Source organism: Octodon degus, unplaced genomic scaffold (genome assembly GCF_000260255.1).
Source record: "Octodon degus isolate 3935 unplaced genomic scaffold, OctDeg1.0 scaffold00037, whole genome shotgun sequence".
Lineage (NCBI taxonomy): Eukaryota > Metazoa > Chordata > Mammalia > Rodentia > Octodontidae > Octodon > Octodon degus.
Window position 1 is genome coordinate 8,685,341 of NW_004524613.1, and position 19,341 is coordinate 8,704,681.

Consider the following 19,341-nt stretch of genomic DNA (forward strand, 5'->3'; position numbering starts at 1 on the left):
TAAAAAAAATCAAGCCTAACCCCCCCCTCCAAATTTACTCAGCCCAGAAATGAGCATCTGAGATGAATAGGCACTTCTCAAGGAAGAAAAAATGGCAAATAAATATATGAAAAAGTTCAGCATCAGTGATCGTTTGAGGTGTGCATATTAAAAGGATGCTGAGATTCCATCTTCAAAAGAAATGACTGTCATCAAGAAATTATCCAGTAACATGTGGTGAGGCTTTGGGGAGAAAAGCCTTCTCTACAGTAGAGGTGTAGACTAGTGTAATCACTGTGAAAATCAGTGTGGAGGTTCTTGGGAAAACTAGAACTTAAAGTCCCCTTTGATCCAGGTATTCTCCTTCTTGGTATCTTCCCAAAAGAATTGAAAACATCATGGTTCAGCAGTGTATGCATACTCGTGTTTAAAGCAGCAGTTTGCAATCACTAAATCTTGGAAATAATCCTAATACCCATCAATTGGTGAGTGGGTTTTTAAAAAAAAAATTATAGTGGAGTACTACTAAGCCATAAAGAAGGATAAACTTGAGACATTTCTAGTTAAATGGATGGACCTTGATACCATACTTGTATGTGAAATAAATCACTCACACATGTAAATATTGTGTTGGTGTGAGAAACTGACAATGTAAATAAGAACCAAAATATGTAATAGACATTATGAAATAGGAAGAAATCGTTCAAAAGTGAAGGAGAGCAGGGCATGGAGGAAGGGAAGAGAAAAATAGAATAAAATGAAAACAAGGCTTTGTAAATAAGGAGGGGAAGAAGGGTTGAAGAGAAGGTAAAGGATTGCAAAAAGAGGATTTCAGCTATATCATTTACAGGTACAAATTTCTGATGATGATTGTGATCATTATGTATAGCTAAGTTGTACCAAGAAACTAAAAAAAAAAAAAAAAATCACTTGGGTATAAATGTGTGGATTGTTTTGGGACTCAGTTCTATACTATTTATTTATACAGGGTCTGCTAAAAATATATCTGTATACACTAAAGAAAAAAACCTTTATATATATGTTATTACTAAATTGTTTTCTTTAAAAAATTCATTTATTCATTTATTTGGTACAGGGTCTCATTACACAGCCCAGGCTAGTAGTGATGATCTTCTTGTCTCAGCCTCCCCAGTGCGGGCATTCAGGCATGTGCCACCATGCCCAGTTTCAGTGGCCAGCATGGCATGGGGTTGGTACATAATGCAGTACCAGGGATTGAACCTGGATCCTTGTGCTTGCTAGGCAGGCGCTTAGACTCCTGAGCTATCTTTGAGACATCATGAGATTAATACAGATTAATGCCTTTGGCCTTTCCAGTTACAAGAAGTGCCCAAAGTGGTGGCCATTAGCTTTAATATTTATTAGTGTCATTAACTGTTGTTTGGGTAACCTTGATCGTCAGATTACTGCATGTGCACTTTCAGTTTTTTCCTCTAAGGATGGACAGGATAGTGTGATTTCTTGATATATGACAGCCTCTAGGGCTCCCCATCCAACGGTAGCACCATCCATTGTTGGTAGAGCATTATACTCTATTTTTCTTTTCCTGAAATGTGTCTGTATGTTTTGTGAACTCTGTATGTCTAGCTTATGGTGATACTATATTTTCATACTTCCAATTACAATAGCCTTGTTGTACGTACAGTATTGGAAACCATGAGTCTTCAAACTTTGTTCTTTTTCAGTGTTTTTGGCTATTTAGAACCTGTTGCAATTCTGTGTGAACTTCATTATCGATTTTCCATCTTTGCAAAAGAGACCATTAAAATTTTAATAGAGATCAAGCTTAATCTGAATTGTTTGGGGAGCAGTTGCCATTTTAACAGTTATGGCTTTCAGTCCTCGAATACAAGCATTCTGGAGTGACCTAAGTGTGAGAGAACTCAATCTTCACTGTCTTTGTGCCTGTGAGCATGCTCTTACTCTGGTAGGAGGGAGAAATGGCTTAGTAAATTAGGGCTGCTTTTGTTTCTCCATGGCTTGGCACCTCTCCCTCAGCTGCAGCGAATACTCAGGTATAGTCTTTTGACTTCAGACAGTACAGCTAGGAAGAGAGAAATGATCTAGAACCCAACCTTGCCTTGTGACTTTTCATATTTCTGTTTGTGTTGTAACAACTGGAGAGATTCTTTGGCTACAGCTGATGGATATTAGAGTGAGCTGATGGCCTCCTGTCATTTTTGGCAGCTTTCTCCCACCTCACTACAGTGTGCAGATGGTTAGAAGTTTAGTTTTAATAATGGGACAGGCAGGCAGTGGTGATAGAGAGCTCTTTTTTTCCCTAAATCAACTTTGGGGTGATTTCTCCCCCTTCCTGGTCAAGATGAAAGTCAGTGTCCCATCATCACTTATAGATGCAGGTGATTTATTCCCCATTTTAGATATGAAAACCAAGCTCAAGGATTATGTAAGTAGCTCAGTGTCGCAGTGGGACTCAGCAAGGACCAGTACCAGGATCTCCTCACTGTGGTGGTCATCCACTATGCTCCTTGGGAGGGGAGAGGCCCTGTGTGGCAACAGTCAGTTCTCTACACTCTGCCCTTGCTTTGCATACAGCTGCCCCCTCCCTAGACCATCAGAAAGGGTATGTTTTGTTTGTTTGTTTGTTTGTTTGTTTGTTTGTTCAGGGTATTTTTTAGGGTTTTTAAAAATTATTATTATTATTTTAGGGAAAGGGTCTACAGGGTGTTCAGGGTCCCACTACTAGATAGGATTTGTAGTGATGCCTGTTTATAGCCTCCCGAGAGCTGGGATTGCAGGTGCATGCCACCATGCCCAGTCTCAATTGGTGTCTCAGCACACCTTGGAGGCGGGGCCAGCAGGCCGGGGAATCGAACCCCTGGCTCATGGCTCCTGGCCCCTGGCCCATGTGCCGGCTTATAGGTGCTTTAATCCGCTGAGCTATTTGGCTGACCCCAAGAGAGGGTATGTATTGGACCCTTGCATTCTTCTCATTTAGTTCAGTCGCAGCTCAACTAATTTTAATTTTGTTTCCTTTTTTTCCCTACTACTGAAATTAAAATGGATTAAAATATTTAGTTTTCTGTCTGCTTTTTTTTCTTCTTCTTAACATTTTATCTTTGTTAACAATATTTTCTAAGCATTTTAAATGGCTAATACCTACCTGTCTGAATAGTCAGTGATCTCTTTTGAGTTTCTCTCCCCCCAGCCTTCTCCTTTGGGCTAACTTAGCATTTGAAAGATTTACCTTCTGTAGAGTTTGTGGTGGTCTGTGTGTACTTTAGATGTCTACTAGTCTTTATGTGCACTGAAGGTCTTACACATTCAGGGACACCACTATGCATTCCTGCTTTAGCAGTTGTCATTGTTTTTCACAGCATTTGTAAGCAGTCTAGGACTTCATTTTCAGATGTAACTCCCTAAGTTAAAGATTAGTCTGTGTTGAGTATTTTACTTCAACAAATGAAACTGTCTTCTGCCTTTTAAATGTTGTTCACAGTTGAGACAGCTGTGGGGAAATGGCAGATACTTGTAACATTAACTTGAGTGAGCATAATTTCAAAAGCAGGGTTCAGGTTAGAGGAATTTGACCTGTAGTAACGCTCACATACAGTGGGTACATGTTATTTTGAGCAAGGGCCTATTTAGTCCTATTGTTAGGCAGACTTTCTCCTCCCAGTTAAAGATGGGATTTTGGAGAACGTGAAATTACATACTTTGCCATCATAAAAATTATATCTTTGATTTTGTTTTTCTCTATATAAATATATAAAACTTTGAATAAGACCAGAAATAGTTTTTATGGGATTAGGACAGAAATTTCTTGCTTATTATTAGGTGTCAAAAGTGAAACCTTTGAAAATGAACCCTCTGAGCTCCGAAAGGTATGGCAAACTTTGAGTGAAAATGATGTTACCAGCCATCTCTTTGTTCTTTTCCTTAGTTTTTAAGTCCTTTATAATTAAATATCTTTGCTTAATTCATTCATTAGGTACTTAGGGAATTTCAAGTATGGTAATTTTCCAAATGTCAACTTAACAAAATGTACCAGCAGCCTTCTGAGCATTCCTGTGGGTTTGAGGCGTGGTTATGAATAGATACACCTACTTTTTCTTTATATGTGAGGTGCTTCTTGGAATCCTTTTATTGTTTCTGTTCTCATATGTTTTTGCTTTTTTGAAACAAGGTCTGCTGTATAGTTCAGGCTGGCCCCTGAATGCCTAGAGATCCTTCTGCCTCAGCTTTCTGCATGCTAAGATTCCAGACTTGTGCCACCACCCCAGCCTGTTTCTGTTCTTGTTAGAGTGGGCATACTAGCAGTTATTTTTATGAAGAATCCATTTACCTAAGTTGTGATTTAGTGATAATGAGCTCAATGCCTGTTTCTGATCTCCAGAGTCCACTGATCCTTATAACCTTCTTCTATCTCTGATGTGATGTTTCACTTATAAAATAATTTTGTCCTCGTGTAGAGTGACAGGTTCCAATACCATGACTAATCTGAGCCTGTGAGTTTCTGTTTTTCCTATGGTGCGTAAGACATTCAAAACCAGTATATTTTTTCCTGTCTGTGGAAAAAACCTCCAGAAGTCTGGCTGAAGTTGTCCTACTTAGCATATAGCTTGCCCTGCCTCTCCATTTAAAAAAAAAAAAAAAATCTCATTCATCTGAGCAGATTTTCCCCTCTTCTGTCCCCTTTAAGCCACTACCGTGTCCTGTTTACCCTCACTGCAATGGATCTGCATATTCCTCCTGTAGCAGTGGAGTCACTAATGACAGAAAAGCTGTTTTTCAAGTCTTTCATCTCCCCTTCTTGTTTTGGATCTTTCCATAGCATTTACTACTCTGTGCCTTTCATGTTTTTACATTTTGTGGGGATGGAGATCAAACCCATGGCCTTACACACTAGCCAAGTACTTTACTACTGAGCTATATCCCAGGTCTCAAACCTCTTCTTGAGTGACTTATACTTGAACTGGCTGATACACTAATGGTTTACTTAACCCACGCACTTCAAAGAATATGGTGGAAAAGGTCATTTCCTTCCTTCTTACTGTCCTTTTACTCTAGCTTAAGGAATGGCATTGACACTCACCCAAACTGAATGGTAGGCCTCACCCATTTTCCCCTGATTTATTTCCACTTTCTCGATCTATTATTGAGCCTCATTTTGTCCCATTCACCTTCAGTTTCTTTGCTGAAATTCTGCCAGGTTGATCTCCCCTCTATTTTCCAACAGAGTAGTCACCCATTGTGATTTTTTTTATTCTTGAGATTTTCCTTAGAACCGATTTTTTTTTAATCTGTTGCCCTCATCTAGGTCTCCACTTCTACTTCCATAGTTCAAACTGTCATCTTCTCTCCCCTGAACCATTGCTGTAGCCTGAATACTGGCTCATTATTTGCATTTATGCTGTGTAATCCTCGTCCATTCTTTGAGAACCACACAGCCCTGTGATGCCTTCAAACTCAGCACTGAGCACGTTCTGATGAAACACTGAAATGGCTTACTGTTGCTCCTAAAGCATGAGCCGAAATGATCTCTGTCGACCTCATCAGCATGTTTCTTGCTGTGTTCTGTGACATTTTGTCCATGCTGGCCCTTTTTGTCTCAAGCTTTCTATGTGGTACTCTCTCTACCTCCTTGGAATACTGTTCTCTTTATTTACTTTTCCATCAGTTACCTTTTTTCCCCCTATTTATGTATTTGGTACAGGGTCTCACTACGCAGCTCAGACTTATAGTGATCCTCCTGTTTTTGGCCTCCCCAGCCCTGGGATTACAGGCATGCACCACCATACCTGGACTCAGTCACTGGTTTAGCACGCCTGGGGAGCACGGCCAGTGCAACATAGAGGGTCAGGGATTGAACCCTGGTCCCTCTGCTTGCCAAAACGGGTGTTTAGTCTGCTGAGCTATCTCACTAGCCCTATAGCTACCTTTTTAATCTACTTCCCTGTTCATGGTTTATATCTAAGTCATACAACATTTCCTCAGGGAAAACTTCTCTTATAAAACCAAGTTCCTCCACCTTTCTTCCCATCTATACTGCCTTAGATCCCTCTTCCTCAGAGTATCACATAGTTTGTCATTCTCTCTGCAGATGTTATTCCCCTGGGTACATATCTCTACTGTTACTGTTACACATGCAGCCTTTTCTTGATGCTTACCCCTGCATTTCAGTGTTGGGGCAACAGGTACAGTGGACACTTGGTTCATCTCTAGGCAAGGTCAGAGTGTATCTTTGATGAGAACTTCTACTTTGAGTCTAGTATTCCCATCTAAGCTTATTGCGTAGACAGAGTCCTTCCTGTCTCTGGGCCTGTGGATCGATGCATTTAGACTGTGATACCACGTATTTAAAAAGCACTATGAGGGCTGGTGAGAGGGCTCAGTGGTCTAAAGCACCTACTTACAACAAGCTTAGCAAAGCACAGGGACCGCGGTTCAATCCCCCAGCACCACATGCCAGCCAGCCCCGCCCCCTGGTGGACTGAGCTGGCCACACACACACACACACACACACACACATAAATAAAATTTAAAAAAAAAATAAAAAGCACTATGACTTTTTTCCTAATTTTGAGATAGATCATAAAAAAGAAGGGAACTGCTATTTAGAGGACTTTCCATATTCTCAAGGTAGTGTCTAGTGAATGTGCTAAATTTTACGGATTATTCAAGCAGTTTGTGGGAAGGAGGATTTGCTTTTAAGTTTTTTCTTTAACTTTGCAAATCTTTACATATGAGTCAGGAAGATTGAAGTGTTGCTTATGTGATTGAACAAGGGAGGCCTGATTGTTTTTTTCTCCTCTACCTCTGTTGATTTACATGGCACAGTTTAGTAGTACCTGATCTTGTCCAAGGCTCACAACACTGCATAGTAGTCATTGTTTCCATTCCTTCCTTATATACCAGGGAGTGCTGTGAGGTCACATGTCACACCACAGGTAGAGAATAGGATTTGAACTTGGTTTTCCTGACTCTAGAGTTCTTTCCAGTCTGCCAGAGCCACCTCCCTGCAGTGGGAGGGATATGATGTGCTTCATCTTTGGAGAAGCATATCTTTTCTTTGCTTCCTAGTTTGTTGGTGAGAAGGAATTGATTAAATCTTACTGCTTATGGGAGAGATCTGTATCTAAAATCAGAGCAGTGACCTATTGGCTGCCTTGCCCAGGCAGACCTGCTAGCACTTAAAATCATAATAAGCATTTCTGAAGGACATTTTGTGTGAAAAATTGTTTTTTCATTTCTATTCTGTGTTTCTCAGCTGCTCTCCAGGAGCACTTGACTGCTAATATTTAGTTCAAAAGAAGAAACACTGTATATAGTCTGGTATACCTTTAGTGTTAGTCTCTATGGCATCTGTAACTCAGCTTTCCACAAAATCATCACTGGCTTTCCCATCAGTTTGTGAGGTCTTTATTACTTTAATATAACATTTTCTTTTCTTTTTTTTGTATTTTAGGGAAGGGTCTACAGGGTGTTCAGGGTTTCACTACTAGATCGGACTCATAGTGATCTGCCTGTCTACAGCCTCCCAAGAGCTGGGATTACAGGTGCGCGCCACCACACCCAGTCTCAGTTGCCTTCTCAGCGTGCCTCAGGGGCGGGGCTGACATGGCAGGCCTGGGAATCAAACCACTGGCCCTAACATTTTTTTTCTTGATGGCTAATTTTAGGAGAAAAATATTTGACTATTACTTAATAAATACTTAACTGTTACTAGTTCATCTTTAGCACTTTAGTTTTATGAGGAATACTGTGGTATAAGTATGAATGTTTTTAAAGGACCCAGGTGTATTTTAATAAGTACTTTTTTTCTCAATAAAATTATTTTTAAAAAATAAGTACTTTTTAAAACATTTTATACATTAAATTATAAATATTTAGCTTTATAATTGTATTAAGATTTGAAAAATTGCCCAGTCATAAAATTAATCTTTTTGTTTTATTTGTATTAGATTATGTGTAAGTAAGTAATGTTTAATTTTCACTTGCTTTTGCAAAACTGTTAGATTGGGGGTTTTGTTGTGGCACTAGAAGCTCTAATCACCTTTCGTGTGGAAAGTCCTCTGGGAAATAAGTACTCTGAAAACACTTTGTGATGTAGTCTCAAGTTGAAGAAGCCTATTCCCATTTTACTCCTCCCATGGATGATTTTACTGCTCCAGAAACATTCTTCTAATCAGTGCCATTTTTGTCATTTTTTCTTTTGGGAAATAGATTGTGCATACTCATATTACGGATTTTGGTAATGGAGCTGAGAGATGGCGGGATTAGTATTGGAGCCACAATTTCTTCTTTTCCTTGTATCTTCCCCAGCGTCATACTCAGCATCTCTAGCCATTGTGTGACACCCAGAATGTATCATTTTGACATGGCACAGCTGCCAGTAAGTCATATGGGAGCATGGAACTGGCCAGGAGAGAGGTTCAGGTCAGTGATGGTTTTTTGTTCCCGCGTGGATCTCAGAAGGGAAGTTAAAAGTAGCATTCTTTGAGTTCAAAGATTTATGTGTCATATTTTCCAAAAGCGTGAGTGAGTGAGTGAGTTAATGAATGAAAGAAATTGGGGTTTCAGTAGAGGCTGAGATTTCTAAGTATAGGTCTCATACTCCTAACTGGTGAAGGGTTAACTTGCTGGGAGGAATAGAAAGGACTAGGTGGGTTAATTAAATCACATTTGTGCAAGAGTCAGCTTCTTTGGCTTGGTTCTTTGAATTTTCCATGCAGTGAAACAGTTTTGAGTTAAAAAATTCACTATGACAGGTCACCTTTCTTTTTCTTTCTTTCTTTTTTTTAATGGTACCAGAGATTGAACTTAGGACCCTGTGCTTGCCAGGCAAGTGCTTATTCTACTGAGCTATCTCCCTGGGCTAGAAGTGTTTTTTTGTTTTTGTTTTTGTTTTTTTTGTTTTTTGCTCCGAATGCCTTCAAGGCATGACTGGCTGGCTTGTGTTGTGGGGATCCAACCACAGCATCCTGAGCCTGACTGCTTTGTTGAAGCAGCCACTTAAAGAACTGAGCTAAGGGGCAGGCCCCCACAGGTCACCTTTAAAATAGGCCCTTAATAAACTTTGTGTGAGTAACTACTCTTTCTGACGATTGGGGGTAGTGAAGTAGTTTATGTTGTTCCTTTTTTTTTTTTTTTATACCAGATGTCCAGTAGCTCAGTAGGGTACAATAAAGGAAAACGTGTGTCTTGACTGGAGAGTAGGTCTCAGCAAGTCAAGTGCCTGCCTGTGGAGTTAATACGCAGCTATTTTTCCTTATGTAAATGTTTCTTATCGAGGAAGAAAGTAAGTTTGACAATGTTTACACTTTCATCAGTATTTCTTACATGAGCTGTTTGAGGAAACACAATTTTGTTCTGAATGTGAAATTCCTGTAGAAAGGTCATCATACTGCCAGCCCCTGTCATTTCTAACCCTCTTATCCCAAAGCTTATCTGCAGCATGTCAGGTCTGGCTTACTGCTCCGACCATAAAAGGCAAAGAATTTGTAAGCTCTACTCCATTCAGCAAATTGTCTTGGTGCTCTATAATGGTCTGAGTTCACAGTGTGAACCGGATCCACAGAAAGCAAAGGAAGATATATTCTCTTCTGTAAATTTGCAAAGTCTGTGAGGAAAGATTTCAAAGCTCTGCCAGAAGCATAAATCATTATCTCAGAACTACACAGTGGACCTTACCTTTTACATTTTAAACATTTCTTGGCAATCAAATAAATCCAGGCAGTTTATCAGCATTGCCCTGGCCTTGAGGATCCTGAAACCACAGCAGCAGCACATCTGATGTGACTCCCACATCACAAGTCCCTATGGCCCCTCCGGGCTGAGCAGGGTTGGATCCAGTAGCTGATGCCTGTACCTGGGGTATACTCAGTCTTAGCCTCTCAGTGTAAATTAAACCTCAAAAGGAAAAGCAGTAGTAGGGCTCTTGAGTTTGTCTTGTCTTCACTTGCAGAAAGGTAGGTATCTGAAGATATGAGTGCGAGAAAACACAAGAGCCATGGCAGAGAGGATGTGGCTGATAGGAGAGAACTTGACAGGCAGGAGTGCTGTAGCAGGCCATCCTGTTAATCTGTACTGTGGTCCTGGCTGGCAAGTTCCCGACCATACAGGGGCATATTCTAGATTAAAGGCTTGATCTTTTCTGTAAAATGCTCTAAATAAGGAGCATGTGACCACCTTGCCATCATTTCTCTACCTGAGAAACACTTGGTATGAACCAGAAGACTAAGTGGCCTTTTTAACACAAAGCTGGTTTTAGTGGTAGTGTGGAAAAAGGTCTGGATTTCTCTCAGGAGTAAAAATTGCTGAGGGCACTGAATAGAACCTTGTAACATATTTTCTTCACACTTCACCAGGTGGCAGGTTGGTATATTATGACACTAGTTTTAAATTTTCCTGTACTATTTCTACTTTATCTGTCCAGAACCAAAAAGAGAACCTTGGATAGGCAGCTGGCAAGAGCACACCCTATCCCAACAGGGGAAGTTTAAGAAGGGGGAAAATTAAGAGCTGGGATATGGTTGAGCACTTGTCTAGCAAATGCAGAGTCCTGGGTTCTAGCAATACAGGAAGGAGTGAAGGGAAAGGAAAAATCAGAAGAAATAACAGAAACAAAGGCTGAAGTTATACTGGATGATAATTTTATTTGGACTTTATTTCTTGCCTGCCTGCCTGCCTGCCCGCCCTCCCTCCCTCCCTCCTTCCCTCCTTCCCTCTTCCCCTCTTCCCCTCTTCCCCTCTTCCCCTCTTCCCCTCTTCCCCTCTTCCCCTCTTCCCCTCCCCTCCCCTCCCCTCTCCTTCCTTCCTTCCCTCCTTCCTTCCTTCCTTCCCTATTGTGTGCTCATAGGAAGATTCATAGCTGACTTTATCTGGAAAGCCTGATTTTTTTTTTTTAAGGGAAGAGATGGGAGATAACACAGTAGTCACTACTTAATCTGCTTTCAGTCACTACTTAGTCTGCCTAGGCCTATAATATTATTGTAGCCACAATTTAGCCTACTGATCTCAAGTTGTTAAGCTGTCATTAGATTGTTCTTACTAGGCAGGTATGTTTTAAAGATAATTGCTCCCATATTTGGCTATTTAGAGTATATACCTGGTCACCTTTGCTGATGTATTTAAACTTCTTGGCCTGTGAGACTTTTTGTTATTTTTACTATCTTGGATTTTCATGGGTTTTGGTAATGGGTTCAACTCTTACCCTTTCTGTAGTGATACCTTCTTCCCAGGCCCATGTACCTGTTATTAAAGTAGAGACTCCTGCAAAAAATAATATCCCAGTGATGGGAAAAAGTATGGGCAGGATCCATCTGCTTTCAGGCTGGCTTGAAAAGGGCTTTCTTGTGATATATGTTCCTCTTAGTGAAAATTTTTTTTATGATGTGTAGAAAGCAGTATCAATTTACGCATCATGCCCCTCACCCAGCAGCAGGAAGTTGGGTTTGTCTTCAGTTGCTAGTGTGAATTATTTAAATTTAAGGTAGTATCTGGTCCAGTTAGACACTTTCCCTTTTAACCTGGATAAACTTGGTAAATTAGTTCGATAATCCCTCAAGAGTGAAGTGTCTTGTATTTGTATCAATTTTCAAATAGTTCTTGATGAATTCCTTCAGTTAAGTCTGTGTAAGTTCCATGAGTGGATAGCTCAGAATTGAGGCGGTATTCATTTGTCAACTTTGGACAGAGAACTTGGGGACAGGGCAAAGGGTAACTGCTTTACCCTTTTGTACCTAGTGTTTGAGAGAGTCTATTAAATGAATCAGTGTTCAGAAAGAGATCATTGGTCTTCACACTTTATGAATGTTTATGCGGGAAGAAACTGAGATGTTATGACTCATATCTAGATGTCCCCTTAACCTTATGTGGTCAGAAGTGACGCTTTTTCAGAGGTAGCTCAATCTAGAGTATGTGATTAACTCATGGTATAATGCTAGGATTAAGAGCGCTAAGACTAAGGGTAGTGATTACTAAGGTAGTGCACTGATTTGGCACTACCCTGATCCAGTAGCCTGTGAAAGGGGCAGAAAAAAGTTGCTAAGGCCCCTTTGCTTGATTGTTGTACTCTGCCCACCTTGCACTATTTCTCCTCTGCAATGCCTGTCTGCCGTGTCACCCACAGTGAGACATTGTCTCAGCAGTGAAAAAAGTGAGCAAATCTGAATTTGGTACCAGAGAAGTAGGGTTGTTGCTGTGATTGTACCTGACCATGTTGTTCAGGAGCCTTAGGACTGGCTTGTGGGAAGAGTTTGGAAAGGTTTGGAGATGCTGGCTGAAAAAGTAGTTGGAGTACCTTAGGCTATACTTGATGAGAGACTGTAGTCAAAGCTCAGAAAACCAGAAGGCTCATAGAAATCTGCCAGTAAAGACTAGGCTCTGGAGGTTTCTGCTGGGAGGAACGACTGCATTGGCTGTTGGACTCCAGACAGTAGCTTGTCTGCTTTTTGCTCATGTCCAGAGACTTTGCCTGAGACTAAGATTAAGGGCAGTGGACTAATTAATCTTACAGAAGAAATTTCAAGGTAGTCTAATGTTAAGTCAGTGGCATAGCTACTGTTAAGGGATTTTTGCTAGACTTATGACTCAAGAGCAAAGAATGATTCAGAACATTGTGAGTTTGGCCAGAAAGGTAGCTCCAATAAAGTTACAGCCTGCAAAGATGGAGCAGAAGAAACATTGGTTGCTAAAAAGATCAGCAAGAAAAGCCACATATTTCAGAAGACAACAGAAAAGATAGCCGGAAGACATCACAGAAACCAACAGAACTCCAACCTTCAGAGCCTCAGAGTTGCACAGGTGAAAGATTTTGATTTGAGAAAAGCCCTAGAACACTATGTTCTAGAATGGCAGCAGCCTGTGGAAGTTGTTCCTCTGGATTAGATTCATAGGCCTTCGATCCCTGCAGCCAAGAAAGAAGGAAGCCTGACTTCTGCTCTAGCTGGTGGCAGGCCTTGGCATCATCTACATGGTGCTGATTTTAGTTGCATGCAGAATGGAAGAGTTACGAGGTGTAGAAAGCTTCCACCCAGATTGCAGAAGAAGGTGTCTCCCCTGAGAGGGCAGTGTATGAAGCGGTGAATATGAACCTGACGGTACAGCGGAGACCCCAGACCTGTGGAGAATCCAGCAATGGGGTTTGTCTGAGGAAAACTGCAAGGAGGGAACAAACCCAGCCCAAGCGAGAAATCATTGGAGTTATAACCACTGGCCGTGCTGTAAGGTAGAACTACCCAGGCCCTTTGGGGTTCACATCTTGCCATAGATTGCTTTGGATGTTGCACATGGAACTGTAGGACTTAATGTTTACCCTGCTGGATTTTGGACTTGTTTTGTTTTCATTTGTTTCGGTCCCCCACTCTGTACCTTTTAGAATGGAAATGTTTATCTTGTACCATTGAATGTTGGAAGTATTTAACTTTTTTTTCATTTGTACATGGACTCTCAGCTAAATCTTTGCCTTAAATCTCAGAGGAGTCTTTGGACTTAGACTTTTCAACAGTGCTGAAACTGATAGGACCTTGGCAACTCTTGGAGATGGACTAAATGAAAGGGATATGCATGACTCTTTGGGGGGTCAGGGGTGGAATGTTATGACTTGTGTCTAGATGTTCCCCCAAAGCCTCATGCAATCATAGGTAGTGCTTTTTCAGAGGTGGCTGACTACAGAGTGTGATTGATTCATGGTGCAATTTAGAGTGTGACTGATTTGTGGTGCAATGCTAAGGGTGCTAAAATTAAGGGTGAGCAATTACTAAATCAGTCCACTAATTGCTTTGGCATCTCTAATCCCAGTACCCTAGATAAAACATAAAAGAGACCCAAAAAAGCTGCTAAGGTCATGCCCTTCTGCCATGCCCCACTGCCTTGGAGCCAGCCAATTATGAACTGAAATGTCTATGAACTATAGGCCAAACAAATCTTCTTTTGGATATCAGATATTTTGTCTCAGCAATGAAAACAGTGACTAAGAAACTAGGCCTTACAGATTCTCAGGTTTGAACTTAGCTACCAGTATCAAGAATAAAAAGTTACCATTGGCTAAAGTCTAGGTTTCAGAAATGTGTATACCTGATGTTTGCTTTATATATTGTTAATTCCCTTGATATGCCAGGTGCCTATTGTTTGGGGACACTGTAGGGTCTTATTGGGGGCTAGACAAAGCAGGTGGCTCTGGCCCTATCCTTGTGTAGTTTACCAGTTTGATGAAGGAGTTGTTATTAATAGTTTCCATAACTCCTCAAACCTTCTTCCTCCCCTGTCTACTTAAAGTGTTTAAACATCAAGAAATTTATACATGAAGAAAAATCTTAATGACATCCATTCGGTCACTTTTAGCTAGGAAAGGAGGATGTGTCTCCCTGGACACACAGCATAATGGAGGTAGAGCCAGCACAGATGCTCCTAGGCTCTAAGCTCAGCTGGTGTTTTTGGTTCCATTCCTGCCACAAAGGATTCAGGCGAGGGCCCAGCCATGAACTGCCTTATCCTTGCTGAAATTTACAAGAAAACATAAGCCCTAAAGAGTCCAGAAGCTGTAGACCTCACATGTGACCAATTTGTTTCCTATATAGGTTTATCAAGAGTAACTTTTGTTGGGAGCTAGGGAAACAAATAATAATAATAATAATCCACTCCATTCCTGCCATTGTAAGAGCCCTACTCTAGGATAACATGAAAATCTAACATATCTGGAGAGAACAGTGCATCCCATTGCACACCCCACACAAGGGAAAGCTGTGGCACGGGGGCGGGTGAGGAGCAGCCTGTGTGAAGATTTTTTTTCCCAGGCAAAGGGATGGGGCAGGGCTTTGCCAGGACTGGGAGAAGGGTCTCTTCCAGGTTGTGGGGAGAATCCTAAGCAGATGCCCTGTGTACTCAGTGGCCTGCACAAAGGAAGCTGGAAAATTGTGAGAAACATTTTGGGGCAGCAGCTGATTGAGCAGGTCTTGAGCTCTGAATGGGTGTGTGGACAGTGAAGTGAGCACTTCGCCTCAGAGAAGTGGCTGGATGATGCCAGGGTTGTAGAAGGTAAACCTGGCTCCATATTGGAAGAAATTTGGATGAGGAGACTTTTAGAAGGCTTTATCAGGGACTTCCTGCAGCTACTTGGATATGTAATGAGATCCTGGCTACAGATGGTGGCAGTAGGTTATTCTGAACTTGTATACTGCTTGATTGTGAAAATGATAGATCTGACTTGATCGCTAAACTTTAACTTAGTATATTATAGTGATTTTTCTAGCCATCTCTAAGTGAATCTTTAAGCTTTTTTTTCCCCCCTGGCTCAGGCTGCCTTAAGAGCAGGTCTGGTATGGCATGTGGAGCTGGGGATCAAACTGTGGTCCCTGGGCCCAACTTCATTTGCCTAGGCAGGCGCTTAAACAACTGAGCTAACCAGCAGTCCCCGCTAAGTGGATCTTTAAAATAATTGTGACATATGATCCTCTGTATTTTATAAAACACTTTGAAACTGTTGACAGCCAGTTAAAAAGAGAGTGCATATACTAAAGGTCACTGCTTTTTACTTCCAAATCTCAAGTGTCAAATTGAATACTGTTTAATCCACTGTTGCTAAGGTTGTGTTCTACTGCCTTTGGTGAAGTTTGTCCCTTGAGAATAAAGCTCTAGCGTGGTTGTGTATCTGAGTAGGGAGTGGCGGTCTGGTGGGGAGAAGGAAGAGCAAGAAGGAGAGTGGTAAGAGCAGACCACCACCCACACAGGCTAACTGTGTTCTCTTTTTCTTATCTCCCTAGGAATATAAACAGAAGCTTGCACGAGTTACCCAGGTCCGCAAGGAACTGAAGTCCCATATTCAGAGCTTACCAGACCTCTCGTTGCTACCCAACGTCACAGGGGGCTTGGCTCCTCTGCCTTCTGCCGGTGACCTCTTTTCAACTGATTAGGACAGTTGTTACACCTCAGATTCCAATCTGTGCCAGAGAGAAGAAGGCAAGTCATGGTTACAGATCACCCTCTGGCCCCTGGTTTTCTCTCTTCAGCCTGGCCCCTCACCTCCAGAAAGAACTACACAAACTGATACCCAATTCTTCTCTCCAGCCTTTCATCTTCAGCACAGTTCAGAACAGTGGCTAATGGAATCCAGTTTAGATTCATACTTGGAAAAAAATACAGGCTCTTTGACTTCATGTGTTCATGCCCCTGGTGGTTTCCATTCTTAGCTGTCTTTTATACCTAAGAAGTTATGAAAATCATGGGTACTTCTGGAAGCTTTCGATAAATCTTGTCTCTGGGATAGCATGTATCATGGAAATGGCACCTCTGCTCTGAGCTGGACTTTAGGCTCCTGCTGAGGGGCTTGCTCTGTAGACATTGGCTTTCAAGTCTACCACCTGTCCTGAAAGGTTGGTGGCATACATAACCTTTGGGCAGCTTTGCCATAAAAAGTTTGCCACATCGCTGACCTTTTCATATTGTTACTGATACTAGCAATGAGTAGTCAAGGCTAAGTGTGTTTATTATGAGCAAACTAAAGAATCTAGCAGTGAGATTCACAGCTCAGTGGTACATAAAGTAGCAGTTCAGAGACAAGAGTAGCAGTGGTCATAAGCAAGTAACTTGCTTGGTTCTAATGTACACTTTCCTCAGACTGCATTTCCCTAGGGCCCCACCACTGTCAGAGAGTAAATTTCTAAAGCAGGACCTTTTGGCCCCTGGTGGTTGTTAAGGACAGCACTAGGCTCTGCATGGCTGTGGCTGTGACCTTCCCTCTGGGGAGAAGGGCACACTATCATTAGTCCACCATGTGGGCATGGGTTTGTCTATGGTGTGTTGACTGAACCGCCTATCTCCTGCAGACAGGACATAGAGCACATCACCTGTGAGTTCACATCACTCTATGTGCTGTGTTCCCACATGAGGAAGAGGAAGAGAATTTACATCAGATGTTATTGAAACAGCTTGTCTCTGGCAGGGGACAAGGAAAGTGGGAGGTAGTAATTTGGGGTTTTAATTCCATTATCATGCCATCTGACATTATGACTAAATAATGTAGTTAGAATTTTTATCTTGTGTATAATAAAGGGTAAGCCTGCTAACTATAAATCATTCTGATTTGGCAGGCGAATTTTTGACATTGGAAAGGGTAGAAAACAATTTGCCCCGATAGTGTAATAGGAATGATATCCCAAAGGCTGAAGTCTGGAAGCTGTGAAAAGGAATTCAGTGGAAGGGGCTTGAAAATCCATTGTTTTGAGTTGCTATTTTGAGGATCACCAAAAGTCACATGTTATTTTACATTTTCAAACATAGCCTGTGTTTTATGAAGTATGACAGGCCTCCCTTCCAGAAGCTCGCTTGCCTGCTGTGATGTGAGAACAAGGGAGTTGTAACAGGTACTTGGTTTAACTCTGTAGAACGTAGTAGTGTAGAAGCTGCTTTTCAGATCTTCATCTGTGTGCTGTTTGCTTAGAGACACTGCCTGTTCTGTCACTGTTAAATTAATGAGCCTATGAAGTTTTTCTCCCAGAGGCAGTAAGTGACTTCACTGAAATTGCAAGATAAATTTTAGTCTTTGCTGTTTGTGCACGCCCCCCTCCCCATATGATGTGCTGCTTTAATCTCCCATACATGGGCTTATTTCTGAACAGACCCGACTGGGACAGTGCTTTCACCAAGGAGACAAAATTTTACAAGCCACAAACCAGCCAGTAGACTGGTATTTGCTCTATTCAGCTGGGTGAAACTTACAACAGAATGGATTTAGCACACTACTATGTTTTATGTCTTTGACCAGCAACTGGTGCGAAATCATTACAGGAAGAGCAAGAAATGAACCTGTAGCAATTATGTAAATGAATGTGTTGGGTTCTTAACACCTGTACTAGTGGACTTCCTGTGAGGAAGTTTTGTTTTGTTTTAATGAAATGCTTTTGTTGTTTAAATCTTAATTCTCCTTCCCTTGACCTCCCTTCAAAGTGTGCTTTCTTCAGTTGTTTAATTTAAATGATCCTTTCTCCTCATCTGGGAGAGCCAGTCTGGCAGGGTGGGATGGGTGGCTTTGGGTTTGTGTTGTTTCACCATAGGGCATCTGTAGGTCTCAGAGGACCTTTCCTTTAGGTCATATTCTTCAGAAAGTCTATTAATCTTTTGTTTTCATTTGTTTTTCTTAAAGAATATTTTTAAAGCTTAAATTTGTATATTAATTTAGGTCTTTATTTAGAAGTATAGGCTGTCATTGGTGGCAGCAGTATATTCTGAAATGTCTCATAGATATCTATTTTTGAATAAAGATGGTGTTGTTGAACAACATTGTGTGATGTTTCTTTTCCCTACTGTGTTCTAGAAAATATGCTTCTTTCTTTGTAAACAATGAGTGATTAGTAATCACCAGTAGAGAATGTACTGTCTGCACAGAATCCTTTCCCTTAGGAGTTTCTGTGACTGTTAGTGGCACATAAATACTCTGCACTTACTTAGTATTTTCTGGTTCTTTCCAGGGACTTAATTAGCTTTAATTAGCCAATTCACACAGTCCCCACGGGAGGTGCCGCCATAGTTTTATCCTCATTGTACAGAAGTGGCAAGTGACAGGGAGATTCAGTGACTTCCCCATACTACACATCCAGTCTCTGACAGATTAAAATGTGAAAGTCCTTTGATTTCAGTGCTTTTGTTCACAGCACTGCAGCTCCTGAGAGCTATTTCATTTTGGCAGTAGAGTGAAAGCTACTCTGAACAGTAAAAAGAAGAAAAATACAAGATAATTGCAAACCCAAGTGGTGTATCTTTTAGCCACATTTTTATGGGTTTCCTTCCTCCTTTTACATTCAGTGAAAGTATGTTGGTTAAACTCACAGTTACAGAAAAATTGATTTGGAATAAGTCTGTTTGAAGCAACTGATAGGTTTGAAAGGATCATTTTTACCTTTCCACTGGATCAGGGCAAGACTTGCCAGAAACTGGGGCTGCCAGTTATCTCAAAATGCAAAAAAAAAAAAAATTCATAGCTGTGGTCTATCAAGACAAACTGCAACTCAGAGCAAAGTCCCTGCATTGAGAAAGTGCTTTACCCATGTTCTGTCTTAAAATGTGAAGGTTGAATGTAATATGTAGATCTCTGGAGACACGATCTCCTTCTGTGTCCCCTGGTTTCATGGCCTAGTTAATTCCTTCACTTCTACCTATAAATAGTAAGTCCATAATTCCTCTGATTTAATTAGCGCTTCAGGCTACAGTGTGACTCTGAGGTCCTCAGAGCTGAAGATGGAGCTACCCAAGAGTTCATGAATCTGTCAGAATGCTTAACTTTTGTGATTAAAACCATTAACTCTGTGACCTTCCTAGTCTGGATACTTCCCTCTCTGGGCTTCAGTTTTCTTACCTACAAAATGTGGTGCTGGACTAAATTAT

The 19,341-nt window shown here is 41.2% G+C and overlaps 1 protein-coding gene across 1 annotated transcript in view; it reads left to right on the forward strand.

Annotated features, from left to right (window-relative positions):
- Rprd1b (regulation of nuclear pre-mRNA domain containing 1B) overlaps window positions 1–18,238 on the forward strand; it is a 58,418-nt gene extending 40,180 nt beyond the window's left edge. The window contains exon 7 of the mRNA XM_004630900.2: window positions 15,726–18,238. Within this exon, the coding sequence (XP_004630957.1) occupies window positions 15,726–15,875 (150 nt within the window). The 3' untranslated portion in view covers window positions 15,876–18,238. The remainder of the gene's footprint in view (window positions 1–15,725) is intronic.
- Window positions 18,239–19,341: the final 1,103 nt, after the last annotated feature.